The 19,496-nt window shown below is 39.9% G+C and overlaps 1 protein-coding gene across 2 annotated transcripts in view; it reads right to left on the bottom strand.

The window, feature by feature from the left end:
* DOCK2 (dedicator of cytokinesis 2) overlaps positions 1–19,496 on the bottom strand; it is a 2,833,934-nt gene that overhangs the window by 290,831 nt on the left and 2,523,607 nt on the right. For both annotated transcript variants that reach the window (XM_069654309.1, XM_069654310.1), the window contains exons 40-42: positions 14,267–14,371; positions 13,713–13,854; positions 7,266–7,347 (exon numbers count right to left, since the gene is read on the bottom strand). In XM_069654309.1, coding sequence (XP_069510410.1) covers positions 7,266–7,347; positions 13,713–13,854; positions 14,267–14,371 — 329 coding nt within the window. The remainder of the gene's footprint in view (positions 1–7,265; positions 7,348–13,712; positions 13,855–14,266; positions 14,372–19,496) is intronic.

Genomic DNA, 19,496 nt, shown 5'->3' with positions numbered 1-19,496 from the left:
TGTTTGCCCGCTAGGGCTTACAAATGTTTTTTAAAGGTTCAATTTTGTAATTGTGGACCTACAGATTTTAGATGTGTCTAAACCTATGAATAAATTGAATTGTTTTTTCCTTAAAGATTTTCCAGCCCTTTTGTGATCACCAACAGCTAGTATTTGTATAAACTAGCTAACTGCTCTGTAGGCCTACCTACTTTGGCATGGTTGAAAAGGGGTAGCTTTTGACTCTTCCTTGTCTCCTTTATGTAAATTGCCTTTTCGAGTCAAGCCCCCCTTAAACAAAAAAGAAGGCCATCTTTTTTTGCCCTACCTTGACCTTATTAAATGACCCTGCTCCAACTATTTAAACCTTCAATAAAAGAAAAATAATTATTAGGTGACTATGACTCATTTGAAGCTGCATTCAAAGCAAATGAAAGCAGTATAACAAATGACAATTTCAAACAATACAAACAAATGTTGGACAATGAATACCAACAAGAGGAAAATTTTGAAGCTCAACTAGACCAAGGGGCTGATTCAGTGAAATATGTGCGCCAAAAAACTGCTTTGTGCGCCATTCTGCTCGCAAATCCCAATTTGTGAAACAGGGATTTGCGGGCAGAATGGCACACAAATCCCATTTTTCAGCGCACATAATTCCCTGAATCAGCCCCATAGACACTACCGAGGGCAGTCAGACTTCCCTCACAGGAAGCTTAGAGCCACTTGGAGAACCACTAATTCGAAATGAATCAGAAATAGTCATGACTGAGGTAGAAAATACCACGTAGCAATATAAGCAATCTGATGAAGACTTGTCAGTGCTTGAATCACAGCTAAATGATGAACAACTCACCATTTACCTAGAATTCACTCAAGAAATTGAACCTGGTTTTAAACATGAAACTAAAACCTGTAGCTGTTAAAATTATAAACCTATGATCCTGTATATAAGTGGTGAAGGTGGTTCTGGTAAAACATTCTTAATTAAAATAATCAGCACTTTTCTACAAAACTTAACAAACAACTTTTCGGCTATAGTAACATCACCACAGGTTTAGCTGCCTACAACATAGTAACTTTACACTGACTGCTGCTCCTCCCTGTAGAACACCAAACCAAATTAGAATGCTACAAATGATCAGTAGAAGCTGCTACTGATGCACGCAGAATTCTAAAACAAATGAAAGTGTTCCTGATAGATGAAGAAAGCATGGTGTCCATCCTCATGTTGACTTTAATTCATCTCAAAATGCAATAAATCCTAAAAACCAACTATAAAGAACTGTTTGGAGGAAAATATATTGTTTCTGGAGACTTCCTACAGTTAACAACATTGAAAGGTCAAACTATATTCAGAACATTAGAACACAAACAATGCCGCAATAACCTCGGCAGCATTGGAAATGTAAACCTCTGGCAACATTTTCACTACAGAGAATTAAATCAAAACATGCGCCAGTCTGAAGACCTCACCTATGCTAGCATTTTAAAAAGCATTAGAACTGGTCTGCTTACTTAGAACAAAGTCAACACTGACTCTCCTTGCATCCGGGAATACAACAGGTTAAGGGACTATACACCCCGCTTCAAGATATTTACCCTGTACCTAAAAAAAAGAAGCCTTTAAACAGACAAGTAATGCAAACAGAAACTATAGCAGATCTCCCAACAATACTGCTTAAAAAAGAACAACCGACTCCTTCTGCATCAAACAATACAACCTCAAAACTGGGCCTCATTACGAGTCCGCCAGACTGCCACCGGACTCATGGGGATTTCCCGGCTCCGGACTTGCTGGAATTACCCGAGCATTACAGCCCCGGTGATCCAGTAATTCCGATGCTGGCATTCTGTAAATCACCATTCCTGTGGAGTTGTGGAAACACTGGCACCATGTGGTAATGGTGCCGATGTTTCTGCGTCTGTCTGTGGCCAGTGGCATTACGCCCACCAGGTTAGACCTGGTGGGTGTAACACCACAGGGCCACAGAACTTGTAGTTAGCCGGTCCGGTAAACGGTGCTGGTAGGGTTCTACCGGCATGATTATATCCAGACCAGCTAACTTGTAATGAGGGCCACTGTCTAGTATAAAGTCAACTGCAGGTCCATCAGAAAATAAAGACACAGATGTCTCTTCTCCAGAAAGATCTGCAGGCCCATCAAATGATCAACAAACAGAACTCTCTGTCCATTGAAATTCAGCATCATAACTGGAATACATTTTTATGCTAATGTGACAATGGATCTTCTCTTCCAATTTCCACCAGTTGCTCACAACATTTACTTAAACGGCTAGGACCAGTTGTGTTCGCAAATGCTTGTCCTTCACAGAAATGCCACAAATAATCCTGACAACACTTACAGTGTCTCAAGTATAAGGCAAGAATTGGATTACTGTGCAGGAATGGTAAAATGTACCATAAACACACAGGAGGATCCACAAGAATTCCTAATGTACTTATTACAAGTACTGGAAACCAAAAACATCCCTATAAATGAAATCTTACAGATTTCATAATCGTGCATGTGGAAACATACATGCACTCTCTGCAACCGTGTTTCACAATACCACATCCCCAATGAACGATTTGTATATGTATCCATACCAAATTCTGAATCCATTCCATTTTACCAGCTTCTGCAGACTGCAAATCATGGCACATTATGCCCTTTTTGCAATTCAGACAACCGTTCCAACATGCAAATAAACTCACATAACCAATATGTCATACTAATGTTTCTACAATGCAGATGTTACCAAAAATCCCTGTAAACCTACACGCTTCACACATGGCCAAGTATCTCTTGAAAAGAAAACCTTCACAACAGTAGGTATAGTATACCTGACTGGTTCCACAACCACTTCAGGGCACTGCGCTGAGAAAGTAAAAGAAGAGTGGTTGGTTTGAATGTAACGATACTAGTGTTCCAAAACATAGGTTACCAGCAAATTTAACAAATGCATATTTAATATTCCTTCAATCAAAATGTAGTCACTAAACTATAGCACAATTAACAGTTAGAATATGCCAACAAGTATATAACTACTTGAAAAATACTCTTCATTCCAAAAAACTTCAAATAAGCCATCTCAATTCTTATACAACAAAACATCTTCTAACCTCTAATGTAGTTAGAATATGCCAATGGATACCTAACTACTTCAAGCATTTCCTTAATCACAACATACTTCAAACACACATAGTATCACCCTAACACTCACGCAACGGCAATTGGCCTTTTTTTAAAATACAGTATGGATTCTTTTTTTCTCAATGACTCAATGATTATTTAATGTAAAAAACAACAGCAGTGTGTCCTACACTAATGTTTTAGGGAACATAGTACTTAGAATGTACTGTTTATGAGGGTCTAAAAATGTAAAATTCTATACAACTAAAGCTTTTTAAACTATTCTGCTTAAGAAATTGTACTTTTTTTACACAGAAAATAAACCAAAGATTCCAGGTTTATAGTGATATAAAACTAATTAACCATAGAAATTGTTACCAAATGCATATTCTATAAGAACTAGCCTCAAATGTACTACAATCATAGCTACCACATACAGTTCAATTACATAATTCCTCCATATTACAAACACTTTGTATTCCACTACATTACCTATAATTACTACACACATATTACTACTATGGTGATACTGGCCATACTCCTACTACATTACTTATAATTACTATACACATATTACTACTGTGGTGGTTGTGGCCAGTGGACATATTCTTTGGGCCACGGCTTACCGCCATGCCCCCCAGAATCTGGCCACTGGCCTCAATCACCACAATACAATTAACTATGTAAGAAGTACGTACCATACACAATCAAGTAATACAACTAACCTTGACCCCCCTGCAATCGAAATGATGTCCGTGAACACTGAAATTGACTGGGGACTCAACAGCATTTCCAAACCCTTTTTCACCTATAAGAGCAGCTACACATTACTGTCATTCCTCTTCCCTAGCATTTCTATGCCCTCTTTCAGCCATCAAATAACCCCAAATGTCTTTCCCAAGCCAGACCGTTCAGGGCGCAAGCCACAAACTACCACGGTGTCCTCGGACAGCTATGACACCTGCCCAACCTTTTTCCACGTACAAAAATAACCCCATATTATCTTCCTTCCACTCCCCCACCCTTCCCAGCCCTTCTTTCCACCACTAAATAACCCAAAATGTGTTTTCCAGATGTTTTCACCAGCGCGCTGTCCGCAGACACCAGTGACTGTAAGCGGGTCCATCATGGAGGGCGTTTCCAAAAATCAGACGCACCTTGCTCTTTTTTCGCCATTCAATCAGCAGGCGCGTCCGATGTCTGTGGACCTCATGTCAGCACATTGACCAATCAGGGAACCATCCACTCAACGAACAGGGAAGTGAGTCCACGGACCAAACCCAGATATCACAAATTCTTTTTTTACCTACTTTTTAGCTGTTTTGAAAAAGAATACTGGTTGGATTTGCACAATAATGTACAAAAGCACTCCTTTTTTTGCATTGTGTCCATGGAAAAATCCTTCTTATGGGTTGAGCAGCTTAACATAACTACAGGACTGCTACTGCAGGCCCTGTAATATATAATCAAATTTGAATCTGTTTGGATTAAAAAATGAAGTAAAATCTATTTAAAAAAACGTTTTTTGTTTTGTAGATAAAATTCTTGCCATGGTGTATTAAAATTCAGTAGTTCACACATAAGACAATACCATAAACAGTTCATTTTCAGTTAATGGCTGCAACGTGTCACAGAAAGTGATTTAACAAAAAAAGGAGATTGAAAAGTGTGTCCTAGATTTAATTAAGCGCTGTAGTAACACTGTGACAACACAACTGCAAGTGTAGTAATTGATTACCAAGCAAGATTGATGGCATTTGCTTTTTAATAATAAGTAGGGATGTCTTAACTAGCCCGTAATAAGAAAGTTATTTAGAGCATTGGTATTGAACGTTGCCATTTGTTATATGGTGATTACAACTCCACTTGTTTGCCAATTCATAGCTGTTCACATGTGCTGTTTGTTATTGGTTTCAAGAGTTATCTTTCATTTGAATGAAAATGTTGTCTATGAATCTAATCCCACAAGCAACTTCCATCCCAGCCGGTATATTTTTTGGGTTCTCCCATCCAGATTATTTCTAGTAAGAGGAGCAGGGGAAGACACATCCAAGCGTTACATGGCTGACACATAACATAATTTGCTAAGCAAAGTAAAGGAATTCAGCACCATTGTCGATACCCCAAATGAAGACCCTTGGGAGAAATACAGGTACACATACTACATTTTGTCGTGCTTGAGTGGAAGTCTAAGCATGAACCAAATGTAACTATCACACCAGGGAGTGTGTACGGCTTACGTTTTAAGGTTGGTTTTTATTTGCCCTTGCAAGGGTCCCAAGACTCTTCTCTATTTGTGACAAGGACAATTTAATCATTACATTAGTAAGAAATAATGTAATAGTTTTAGCTGATGAATATACCCAGGCATTTTTAGGTTTAGCTTCCAGGTGGTGCTGAAGTACCTGTCTATAAGCCACACCATTTGGCATGTGAAGTGAAGAAGGATATGCGATCTGAGGAGGGACAAACAGCCTGTGGGAGTTGTTTGGAGTTTTACCAACCCATTCATAGGCCTGCTAGTCCTTCAAGCCATTTCCAACCACAACCTGCACTTTTATGCCAAAAATGCACACCCCTGGGATCTCTGTGAGCTATGTCTGTTATTTTAAGGTTGTGCCAATGTTATTTCGATGCAGTATTCTAAAAAGAAATGGCTTAATTGCAGCTATAAAAGTTTCTCAAACAGGTTTCCCTTAAGCCACTTGATTTATAAGCACTATAGGTGTCATTGCAACTGTTCCTTGCACAGAAAATCCTGTTAACCAACAATGGCAAAGCCATCAGTTTTGGCTCTTGTACTAGTGTGCAGTAGCACCTGGAGCATTCCAAGTGCCGCATGGAATTACCAATAACGATCTCATACCCAAATCACTGGACAGGCCCAACATTGTTTTGCAAACTACTACTTTATTATCAGCTCAATAAAGTAGGGAAATCTGCCAAACAACAAATCGTAGTCCCCACACTCACCATAATAATGTAATTATACAAAGGCTTTATGCCTCAATATACATTAGCTATGACATCATCCTACATGGCAAACTTCAAACTTCAAAGACCTATTGATGGGAGGGATTGGTTAAGGGAATATATGTACACCTATAGTTTATACAAGTGTTAGTGTCATTATCGGATACCTCTTATCTGGTAGGTATGCCTGAATTACCTCTAAATACTTATAATACAGATTAATAGGCAAATTACAGCAACGGATTGGCTTCTGCAACATTGTATAGTACACTGCTACATAGACCCTAATGACTGGCTCGCATTCTCTCCCAACCTTGGATTTTTGGCTCATTAGCAGCACATAAGCAAAACGAAACCCAGGCGCAGAGAACAACATCAGACTACTACCCACTCACCCATTTAGTCCACAATCTCTCATCGATCTGGCCCTAAGCAAAGGCTTCTTATTTGTAGTTGACCTTGTGGACCGTGTTACTTGTCATGATATTGCAGGCATTTGGCAAGAACTGTCGACATCTCACTTGTGACCTAGTGACGCAGCCCTGCAGGGACATTATGTTGTATTAAGGATAAGCGGCATCATAGAAAACCTAGTGTTATTTCCCATATATGGTGTTACTGCTATACTTGTAGAGAACAAGCAGGAGGGAAGGTCTAACATGTCATCTGCCTCAGAAGGGGTGTTGTGCGTGTCTGGGGTGCCACGTGCAGAGGGAGGCATAAGAAGGAAGAAGGTGACATGAAGTGCCTGAGGCCTAACTATATGGGACAGCCTTAGGTAGCATACCATAGCATAGCATCGTATTGCATAACATAACACAGCAGAGCATTGCATAACATAGCATAGCATAACAATCCTACATAACATATCATAATAATAATCCTGCAACATCATGATGTACTTGTATTTTGTGCAATAAGTGTGAGAAAATGCAGAAGTTGCTGTTATGTTGGTAGCATGCGTGCAGGAAGTAACACTACACATCTTATTAATTACTATAGTGAATTGAGCATTCTGATGGGCAAGTAGTAGATGGAACACAGAACAGTAAAATTCATAAGTCACATAATTATTTTCGTATATAAAGCTTAGTATGATTTAGTTTTATTATTAAGGAAAGGAGAAATTACATAAAACTAGCAGAGAAAATATTAATACACAGGGTATTTTCCTTACTTTATTATTTGATCAGGAACTGGCTTATTTTTCAATTTGGGTTGCTCTTCCAGAACAGGTTGTACAGTAAAACATTGGATATCTAAAAATATGCAAGTTAAGGTACTTTTGTCAGCTTAATATGAATCGAGTGCACTATCTTTTAATGTAAAACTCAGTGTTCATCCCTCTGGTAATTTTCCATTTCAATGCTCCCAGCACGCACACAAGACATGATATATATCAATCAAAACTCTTGCCGAAGTAAAGCTTAGGAAATTGTGTCCATTAATATTAGAGTGCCATTGGTGGAAAAACATGGTTTATATGTTTGCTTAAAGGGAGAGGGTGCTGATATCATAACGGAGAGGACGGCTTATCCACTAGTTCTTCAACAGGATGGGGGCTGATATCTAATGGAAAATTGTGTTTTTTGTGATGGGCAGAGAGCAATGTGTCGGTCACAGTACACTATCACTGAAGATCATTGCCAGGGCACACAAAATGCATGCACATCAATGTTTGGGGCACAGATTACTTTGACAACTTATCATTGACTGGGTGAAAAATACCATTTCCCCACACAACGCTGCTTTTATGCTTGGCTTGTCAGGATGCTCAAGATCACCCTGTCCATCCATCGATCACTTATCATGTTACACCGTATTACCTGTGCTTGGGTATATCCTGATGGCAACGCATATGTTAGGCATCTATCAAAAATGAGTTCGAAGAGACAGCATAATCTTACAGCACCTGTGAGTGACATTTGTACATGTTGCATTATTTACATTAGTCACATGATCTACGGATATTGATGCTCGTTTGGCGCCAATCTCTCTTTGATATTGCTCATGCACAGCCTTTAAAGATACATTTTTTTTTAATTTGATCTGTAGGTGGTGCTTTGACATTCCGAAGAATTGGAAGCACCTGCACCTTCATGTGCTGGCCCCAACCACAGGCACTCTGCTCTGGGACATAGGTGATCACTCTAGCACATAGGCTTTCTTGTATATATATATATTTATATTTCACTGAAAAAACCTTAGTTAAGTTGCAGTTAAGTTGTGCTGATTTAAAGCAACAAAACCCATGCAATTCAGCAAATGGGACAAGTCATGACCAACTTAGCTCGTCACACTGCCGTTGATGTCCCCCATTATGCTATGTCCCCCATAATACCATTTTGTATGTCATTGTGAATCCCTTCTCTTATAATATGCATGTGCTCATGGGCTTTGCAACAGGAACATGTTGAGTTAAGATGGTTATGACTTCCCACATCTACTAAATTTCAAGGGTTTTGTTGCTTTAAATCTGAACAACTTAACTACACCATAAGTAGGCATTTTTAGTGAATTACAAGGCTTTTGTTATACCATAGTTTTTTTTGGGCCACTAGCTATGGCCTTTGGCCATGACCAGTGATCACGGTCTTCGGCCGTGTTCACTGTACATGTTCCCCCAATATGTTTCTTTTGGGCCCATTAGGTGGCCACGGCCGCAGAGTCTTCCTCCCTGACTCTGAGCATGGCATATATTAAAACAATTTAGACCCACTAGGTGGCCTTGCCTTTGGCCTTCGGCCATGGCCAGTATACGGGTCTTCAGGCCAACTAGCCAGGGCCTTTCGACGTGCCCATTGGATATTTTAAAACACTACTGGGCCACTAGCCATGGCCTTCGGCATGTCCACTGTGCATATTCCCCAAATATGTTTCTTTTGGACCCACTCGGAGGCCTCAGCCATCTATATATATCTTTCAGGCCTATATATCATATAATATATTTTAGTGCGGATGTCACCGCACAATAGTCAAGTTGAAAATCAAGTTCCATAGGAAACCCAAAAAAATTGAATTGCTAATAATCTTTGACTCACGTGATGGATTTGCCAGATATTTAGACAACAAAATGTTTGCCACGCCTTCCCCGAATCCCCGGATGGGAAATAATTTGTAAAAATATTTAAACGTTATTAAGAAATTAAAAAAACAGTATTTTTGGCCCGCTCCCATCCATTTCCCCATAGAGAAAAAGTCCACATTTTGGCACAGCAAAAACAGCTGGACGGAAATGGACCACGTACAAAATAACTTAGCACAAAATGTTGACTCAATTTCCAGGTGAGGTCTGGGGTTATTCTGTCCATTAGTTGTTGAAATATTTGACAGGAAGGGCATGCCCCCTTCACCCACAATTATAGCTATATATGTGTCCCACAATGCATCATGTAAGGGATAACCGGGATTATTTATGAAATAACCAGGGTTAGCCAAAAACAAAAGGTGGAAAAAATCCATTTGGAGGAGGAAAAGGGATGAATGGCATCAGTCTAAAGGTGGGGAGGGGGAACGAGAGCCCCATGTGAAATTGGGTGGTTGATTGGGTGGGGACCAAATTTAGATCTCAAATGTTTTCTCAGACCCGGAGTTATTATCACATAATCGTGGTTATAGTAGAAAACATTATCGGGAATTAAAGTCTGCCACATGAATAACAGGGGTTATTTTACAAATAACCGGTTATTTCTATAACCAGGGTTCTTTGTAGTACATTACTATAATTAGGGTTATACTAACAGCTATTATGGCCGACAACTATGGCTGCTGGGTTACTTTAAGGAAATGAATGGTAAATATGGAAAGTGGACTTGGCCAAAGGACTTGGCCACTGGCAATGGTCTAGTGGATATCAATGTACCTATTGTGGCAACATGTGAAGGGATCATGGCTAGTGCGCCCAAATTAAACTCAGTGGTGTGGCCATGTCCAAAGGCCATGACAGTGGGCTCGTTCAGGAAACCTATTGGAGCAATTCATAGATTCATAGTGCTGCTAAGGCCAAAACCCATGGTTAGAGGGATTCGAAGAAAGCTACTGGGGCAACATGTAAAAGGGGAAGGGTCATAGGGTGGGGCTAATGGTCATGGGTGAAGGTCATGGCTAGTGGGTATGAAAGAAAGGTAGTGTTTTAAAATATGCAGTGGGCAAGGCCAAAGGCTGTGCTCACTGGGCAAGGCCAAAGGCCCTGGCTAGTGTGCCCAAAAGCTGTCAGCCATGGCCTCCTAGTGTGCACAAAAGAAACATATTTGGGGAACGTGTACTATGGACACGGCCTGTAAAAAAAACTATGGTATAACAAAATCCGTGAAATTAAGTGAAAAACCCTTAGTTTAGGTGCAGTTAAATTGTACAGATTTAACGCAACAAAACCCTTGATTCTCATGGAATGCTGGAAGTTACGGCCAGCTTAACCCAATGAGCACATAGATATTTTTAAGTGAAGGGATTCACAATGACATACAAAATGGCATTATGGATGACATCAACGGAAGTGCCCCGAATTAAGCTGGTCATGACGTCCCACATCCGCTGAATTCTAAAGGGTTTGCTGCGTTAAATCTGCACAACTTAACTGCACATTAACTGAGGTTTTTTCATGTTGCCAGCTTCATGGTCTACACCCTAAGTACTTGCCTCTACTCCTTTACACAGTACTCAACTCCACCCACTTTGAAAAATACACATGTAAAACTAATTCGGGTGACCAAGCCCCATTCATAAACCCTTTTTCCCTTGCATTAACTTTACATTTTTCCAAATTGTACACTATATTTTCCCTAGCACTCGTTCGATCTTGCCTTTACTCTACACCCACGGATTCATGCTTTCAAGCTTGCTTTTTCTAACTGCCCAAGCTCATGCACACATATTATGCCTAGAAAACAGGGCATTTGTGATGGTAGCCTCCATTTCCTTTCAGTTATACAAACCTATCTCTGTATACGATAATCTTCTGGTTAAATTAGGCAAAGTTCTCAGGGAAGTAATGAACCCGGTATGTTTTAGTTATGCTGGTCCTTAAAAAAAGAAAGCATATATCTCGTTTGGCATGACCCCACCACATTGACCTTTTGTAGCATAAAGTCTCAGGGCATCCCCCTCGTTCCCCAACTCACGGAGGAGCTAGTTAATCTCTGCTTGACCAGTAGACTCACTGGGCGTGTTTATTTGTGCTCCATGACATTAGCAAACAGCTTCTTTTGCTTCACCCATCAAGGCCACGGTTCTAATGTCTTGTACCCTAAGCTATAGAATTCCTTTCCACTTGACACCTGGCATCTGCAGGGCAACCTGATCATGGATACCTTGTCAAGACCACAGCAGTCTATCATTCCTGTGCTCCCCCAGTGGTGATGACTACTGCCACGATACAGCCATCTCCACTGTGTACATTTTTCAAATGTTCCAACTCACTCGCCCCCATTAGGCTACCTTATAAAAGAGCCACAAAATGTAGTTTAGCCGGATCCATGAAGACATTAATATGTCATATTTATTTAATATGCATCCATTAAGTAAATAGCTTAACCGTATCCTTCATTGAACTGTGCCGTGGTTTTATAAATCATGCAGAGTGAGCGCTACCAGCTTACATAATGCACTATTTCATTTAAGAAACCATTCTTGGAATTTACCAAATAAATTGATGGATGCCATGGTATACGTTCGACAATTTGAACAACTTTAGTAATGTATATAAATATTGCAAATAACGGCATTAAAGCAGCAGTAATTTAGATGTGCCCGCCCAGTGGTGGAAGGGCTATGCGTGCTAAAGGGGTCTGCCCATGTAGGCTTCTGTGGGTTCACAATGCCCTTGGGCAGAATAAGGAGCAGCCCCTCAAAAGATGAATCTTGCGCTTCACGAATGAACAGATATTCATCACAGCGCAGATCGCTGTCATAAATAACATATCATATCGGGGAATGAGGAGGTTCTGGGATATGACTGAGCTGTTTGTCTTGAAGTCTGTTTATAAATGCAGTTCCTATTTTTATTTCTTTGCTACTACTTTTTATTAGGATGAAATAGAAACAACTGCATATTTACGTAGATTTAAGTTATCATGTTATCAAAGGCCTTCCAATGAAGTATAGTTGGAGGAGGTCGGGGACAGTGTCACGCCACATAGAACGTTAGTCAGCTGGGCGTGAGGCCTGGGTTGTGTTACTCTCAGTGCCTTGGAGCTGGGAAGACCATCCTATTCTACCGTGTACACACTCAATTCCTGTACCCCATCCTTAGAGCCCTTTCCAGTTCAGGGCTCATTTCCTTTTCTCTCTTCTTCTGGGTTTATATTTTCTAACCTTCTGTCTCACTCAACATAAGATTAACTCATCCCTCTTTTCCTCCACAGCCCCTCAGGGCTCTGTTCTCCCCCGGCTCAATCTTTATTCGTGTTCCACTTTATTATATATTGTACCTTCTTTGCATTACTTATTGTCCATCCCTGAGTTCCCTCCTCTTTCCCCTTTTTCTCCCAAACTATGGCAATTTTCTTTCATATCTAAGGGGATAGTGGAGCACTCTGATTCCATTAAATATGTTCAAAAACATATTTTGATACAAAAATGTGTTGGAAAATACTCTGTGTTGCTTCATTCTGTAAATTTTCTTACGGCACCCGGCCTCCATCTCCGTCTAGGTGTTGAGGTTCACCACTCCACTCTCACAGTGTAATGAGGGGTGGTTTTCAAAGGCAACTTTCAGTTCCCGGTCGATCCTTGTCTCTGCCTTGGGTTTTTCAAGAAATTTGACGTCAGCTAAATTGCTCAAAATCAAAAGCGGAAAATAGAGATTCATAAAGTGCACAAACAATATTTTCATGGTCTCAGATTGTGTACAACAGGACTCGCTGGAACAGAACATATCTTAGATACCCCAAGACACATCTGACTGTATTGCAGATTCTTAAGTTGTGATAGGAGGTGTGCTTCCAAAATGAATCTAACACATTGCAGAATCTTGGCGCAAGGACATGTAAGACCCCAGGAAGATTGCTATGTTGCTGTGATGTTTTTGCAGAGCATGGATAGGCTAAAACATAGGCTACTGGGATGGTTCTAACTTCTTTTAGGTTTTCAAAGTGGACTATTGTCAAAAATATACGAGCAACAGGAAGTGCTCAAGCCCAGCAGCTTCGCATGTGCTTTCAAAGCGGAAAACAGAACACTAACTAGGAGTCTTATAGCACACATGGAGGATGTAAAGACCAAGTCTATGTGATTTTACCAAAGATTTTTTTATTCAAAGCATTTTTTACCTAAACATTTTTACCGAATACATACCAATTTATTATTTTTTATTTGCCCACCCCTCAAAACATCAATTTCCACATGTTTTTAACCCGCCTCTAACCCCTCCCCACCTGTTTAACCCCTTACTCCTCATATAAAAATAAATGTTTTTAAAAAGGTATTTTGTGGGGTAACAATATTCCAGTAAAAAATGCCTCGAATAAATAAATCGTCGGTAAACCACTGAGTACTGTAAAGAGCATGCTCTGCAGGAAAACCTGACAGTAGAGGTTCTGTCCAGCCCAATTCTTTTTAGGTAAACCCTGAAGAAGAAGCAATTGTGGGTGAACCAAATTAAGTAATGGGTCATTCCAAAGGATACACTGTCCAGGAGAAGTCTTCACATCATCGCCAGGAACTGATGTGGTATTGAGCCTCTCGGAAAAAGGGAACTGGCTCATCAGTTGAACTTGAAAATCTTCTCTTCTCTCATATTCCTTGCCCCGATATATGAAAACTTTGTTCTGCAAATCAGGCAGTATACGTTATAAACTGAAGGATACATAGATACATAGATACACGTTTTGTTAAACCCCTTGATTACATGCTTTTCGGTAACTAAATGTTAAAGGCGTGGAAGCTTTCATGCAGAACCATGAGGCCTGTTCTTTTAACAGTGCCTACAGTAATTGACAGCAAACAGGTCTGATGACACGTTTCCTGCAAATAGTCAAATCAAACACCCTGCTCAAGCACCTCCACTAAAAGAAAGTAGAAAGTGAGATTTCCCGCAAAAAACAAAGAAAAAAATAATTTGGCATGACCTGAGACATGTCCACTTATGGTTGAGCATACGTACTGATGACTGAGTGTGCCCACTGATGACTGAACATGGTGGTTGATGACTGAGCTTATCTCTTGATTGCCTTTACTTACCCTGAGGAACGTTGGAAATCCTTGGCCATAATAACCAACTGCAAAGTAGTCAGGCTTTGGTCTCAGAATCTTCATGATATTTTCATAAAATTTAGCTTGCTGCATCTAAGGATACATAATGGAAATGAACAATGTATTGTACATGCTCTTTAACATCATGACTAGTTATGATATAATAAGTCATTTATAAAGCGTCTGTACACACGTGTTTCTAGGCGCAACAAGACAAGGGAGGGTAGACAGAGGGGGACAATACAAACGATCTTACTAGGCCTTGTGTCATTCAGATCGTGCAAGTGCTAAAAGAGACACAATAAAAAGCTACTAAGCACGTCAGCCTTGCGCATGTGTCAAAATTGTGCATTGCATTACATTTAATTAAGTGGCATGTGCGTATAATATTACCAAATTACACTTCACAAATTGATAGTGCATATCGGTGAAAGACGCATGGAAGTAAGTTTGCTTTAAGTTGCACCGTGGCAAAGACACAGCACGTCTTTTACAAGAGTGTTGTTTTAGCATATTAATTCATTGCAATTCCCACTTTTTCCATTTCGATTTATTCAATCTGAGCAAGACATCCACTTCATTGAGCTACACTGAGCCCATATTTTTTTTAATTGAACCGTGAACTGTTCATTCATTTCATATATCAAAATGTTTATATGGATATGTAGGGCATTAATACATATGCACATCGCATATCATGATGACAGGAGGGAGAAAGGTGAAAACTATGCCAGTATGTATGGGAGGTTCAGAAATTCCATAGGCTCCACACTTTCATTATTTGGCTTTAGGTTTGTAAGGGATTTTTCCTGGAAAACAGTATTCATAAAACGGGGCAAGTGTCCCTCCCAGGTGAATGACAGAGTTGGTGAGGCGAGTCCAAGCCTGTGTTGTCAACCTTGACTCGTGAACCCAAGCTGTGAAGACAAGAAAGGAATTGACACAACCGGTGGGTTAGCTAAAGAAATGAAAGGCTGGTTTGTGTCAAGAAAAGATTGCAGCCACAGCAGTGTATCTCACGATAGAAGGTTGCACATGTGCTGATGAGACACAAAAGAAAGCAGACTAATAATGAATTTATGAATTCCAGATTACTGTGAAGCCAGTGATACAGAATAGCGGAGTGGTCTAGGGAAAGGAAATAGTCCACTCGAATGTCTCTGCAAAATGTTTGATGTCTTGTTATGAAGCGGCAAAGTGAACAAACTCTGAAACATGCAATGGTCAACATTAACCCTGGCGAAAGGGAAGTTAAAAGGTAATTTTTCTGATTAAGGTATAGAACTACCAATACCAAGAGCAATGCGGCAAATAACATTAAGGGAAAGCTGAAGTGAAAGTCGAAGTGGTCCTGCAGAGGTCTATGGTAAAAGCTGCACACATTCGAAAATCTTTGACATCAGTGAAAGGTCCGAGCCCGGCTGAGGGAGAATGGAAACTTGAAAAATAAGTTAGGGGAAGGGAAATCCTTAAGAGTGTGAATGAAGCTTGGGGATGGTAAACCCTGCAAGTGCTGTGACTACGATGTCCGAGCCTGGCTTTCTACATTGAATTAGGTACTTTTGATGAACATTTCTGACCCTGACTGAGGAGGAACTGCGTGAATTATGTGAACTTTTGTTGAAATGTGAAAGAACTTTTGGAAAACTGGAATAAGTGACTTTAACGTGGAAGGCCAATCAGGCCTCGACCCCCCTTTTTACGGGGGCTGCCTTACTCCTTGTTGTCCAACGTGGGGAGGAGAGCTGACTCAGCCACATTGATCATTCATGCTATAACATTGATTATTCTTTGCATACAAATTCCACTTTAAACACGTTTTGTATAAGAGATATGGCAGGTATTAGGTTGTGTTAGTATAGGCCATTTTGATTTGTCATAGACTGACTAGGACTGTGTTTTCTTTATTATTTGATGGTAGAGACTACTCCCATCATAGCTACAGGGCAACACAGGAATTTTTCCAAACCCCAAGAATCTAATAAAGGTTTTGAAATGTGTAACTTTTGTTTCAGTGTCATACTTGTGATACCATGCCTCCCTTACAAAAGTGGCATGCGCAACACACTTTGAATTAACAGCACATGAGGATTATCCAATGTAGTGTTAATCTTCGGTTAATGAATGAGTTTGGAAGTTTATTTATAACTAAAATGTTTAAATTTTGACTGACATGCTCATAAGAGATATCATGGCTGAGAAGTGTCAGTGCAGTCAAAATGTCGCTCCTCCCAAGGCTTCTGTGTACTTTTCACGCCCTCCCGGTAATGATCCTGGAACAAGATCTTCTTGAGCTACAAAAGGCAATAGGCCAATAGAGAATGTAGAGAATGCAACCAAACTTTAATTAAAAAAGCTTATATATTATATATTTATATACTCACTGAGAAAACTTTAGTTAAGGTGCAGTTAAGTTGTGCAGAAATAACGCAACAGAACCCTTGAACTTAAACTGATGTGGGAAGTCATGACCAGCTTAATTTAGCATGCTCCCATTGATGTCCAATATAATGCCATTTAACATGTCAATGTAAATCCCTTCTCTTATAAAATGTATGTGCTCATGGGCTTTGCAACGACAATGTGCCACATCCGCTGCATTTCAATGGTTTTGTTGCATTAAATCTGCACAACTTCACTGCACCTTAAGTACGTTTTTTTTCAGTGAATTTCAAAGGTTTTGTTATACCATGGTTGTATTACAGGCCATCGGCTTTTGCCCTGCTCACTTTACATGTCCCCCAATATGTTTCTTTTGGACCCACTAGGACGTAGCCATTCTAAATGTATTTTGGGCCCACTAGCCACGCCCTTTGGCCTTTGCCAGTGAGCACTGCCTTCGGACGTACCCACCGTAGCTTTTAAAACACTACCTTTCTTTCCCGTTAAATAGCCATGGCCTTCATCCATGGCCATTGGCCCCAGACTTCAGCAATGGCGCCTTTACATGTTGCCCCAAAAACATTCTTCCAGTCACACTAGTCATGGCCTTTGGGCATGACCAGTGCCTACAGCCTTTGCATGTGGGCCCTCTATAAATTGCTCCAATAGTTATCCTAAACTGACCCACCATGGCCACCCCAATGGGTTTCTTTTGAGCAAACTAGCCATGGCCTTCAGCCATGTCCAGTGGCCATAGCCTTTTTGCCTTCGCCCCTTCACATGTTGCCCCAATAGATTTCATTGTGGCTCTCTAGTGATGGCCTTTGGCCATGGCCAGCGGCTACAGCCTTCGGTCGTGTCTACTTACCATATTGCATGATTCAGATCTTAAAGTAATCCAGCAGCCATAGTTTTCAGCCACACCCATTATCCCCACCTCATTGTAGCTGTAACATTCCACTTTTTTATGATAATTATAATTTTTTAACTCCCATTTTAAAAAAAAAAAACTTTTTCCCATACCCACATTTAGTATAACCCTGATAATTGTAATGTTGTACAAATAACCCTGTTATTCATAAAACAACCCCAGTTATTCAATATCCAGGTTATACATGTGATGTACTTTTATTCCCAATCCAGTTTTCTACTATAATCCTGGTTATGTGAAAATAAGCATGGTTAATGAGAAAACGTTCAAGCTCTGAACTTGGTTCTCCAATCTCCAATTTCACATTGTGTCCTCTTCCCCCTCCCCACCTCTAGCATTATGCCATTTTATCCTTTTCCCTCCTCCAAATGACATTTTTTCCCCTTTTAGTTTTTTGCTAACCTGGATCATTTTGCAAACAAACCCCAATAGCTCTTGCAGCGCAGCTTTTTGATTTCTGAATAAACCTCTCTGCTGCAAAGCACCATGGGAGACATAGCTATAGATTGGGAAGAAGGGGACAAACTCTTCTCTGTGAAATATTGTAACTATTTGATCAAATAACCCCAGTTCCCTCCTAGAAATGAAGTCAACTCTCCATGCCCACGTTGTTTCATACCTGGTTCAATTCAGTCTAGCGGTTTTTGCTGTGAGCTGCGCAGAAATATACATTTTTTCTCAAATTAATGGAAGTAGGCCGAAAACAGAGTTGTTTCCCATTCGAGGGTGGGGAGTGGTGGGTGGGGAGAAGGGAGTGGTTTGGGGCGTGGGGGATGACAGATGTTTTGTTTGAAAAATATCAGCCAAATCCATCATGAAAGTCAGAATTTATTAGCAATTCAATTTGTGGGATTCCTATGGAACTTGATACTCAACTTAACTACAGGTGACCGAACTATAATGTACATACACATATATATATATATATGTGTATGTACATTATAGTTCGGTCACCTGTAGTTAAGTTGAGTATCAAGTTCCATAGGAATCCCATATATATATATATATTTATTTCCCAGTTACAGAGGCACTATAGCCTTTGTTTCTTGTAGAGCTGCACTCCCATCACAGAGATTGGTTTCACCAATTCACGGCAAAAATTGCCAAAAAATAAAACGATTGGGTAGCACCCAAAACAAACTGCTAAACAAAGCTTTCAGGAGTAGAATAAAAGCTTTGTTTAGATAAAGCAGTTTAAAAACAGCTTCCCAAATATTTCCATGCCAGAGAGGCTGACCGACGCGTTTCGCCACACTCCTGTGGATTGCTCACAGTAACTCCTCCCTGTGTTGGGAGCCTATTTACACACATTCATGCATTTAACAAACAAGAAAAAGTGAAAAGGCGATTTAGGATTGATGTTCGAAATTCTGTCGGCCATTTTTAAGAGGATTTATGGGTCTCACAGAATGCATACACATTATATTTACTGTTTGACCCGAATTCATATTCATTGCTCCGAAATGTTTTTAGGGCTGTGTTCCGTAAGGCTTCATCATTAGTTTATCTCAATGCCCATATTTTTTCATATTACGCCCAATAGTTAGTACGACGACATACATATGCTAGTAATAGCTCAGTGCTTTACAAATGACACCAACAACAAATCAGGATAGTGTTCAATAATTCCAAAGTGGAAATGTAATATAAGTCAATTATATATACATACAACCTGCTAAAATGCTAGTGCATAGTATAAATCTAGGCCAGATTCTCATGGAGTAATATCAATGTGCTTTTCTTTTTGTACATGAATATAAAAAACATTGCATCGAAACTTTGATCATTTATCTTATATCCAAATGTTGGGTACATGCAATGGGATTCTGGTACCAATGGATCATATCGGAGTGAGCGATTCTATCATTCGTTTATGTATATACATATATATCCCCATCATATAAT

The sequence above is a fragment of the Ambystoma mexicanum genome, chromosome 3q (assembly GCF_040938575.1).
Source record: "Ambystoma mexicanum isolate Mex_15411 chromosome 3q, UKY_AmexF1_1, whole genome shotgun sequence".
NCBI lineage: Eukaryota > Metazoa > Chordata > Amphibia > Caudata > Ambystomatidae > Ambystoma > Ambystoma mexicanum.
The sequence above is the reverse complement of the archived record's forward strand: the minus strand, read 5'-3'. Positions and strand labels throughout refer to the sequence as shown.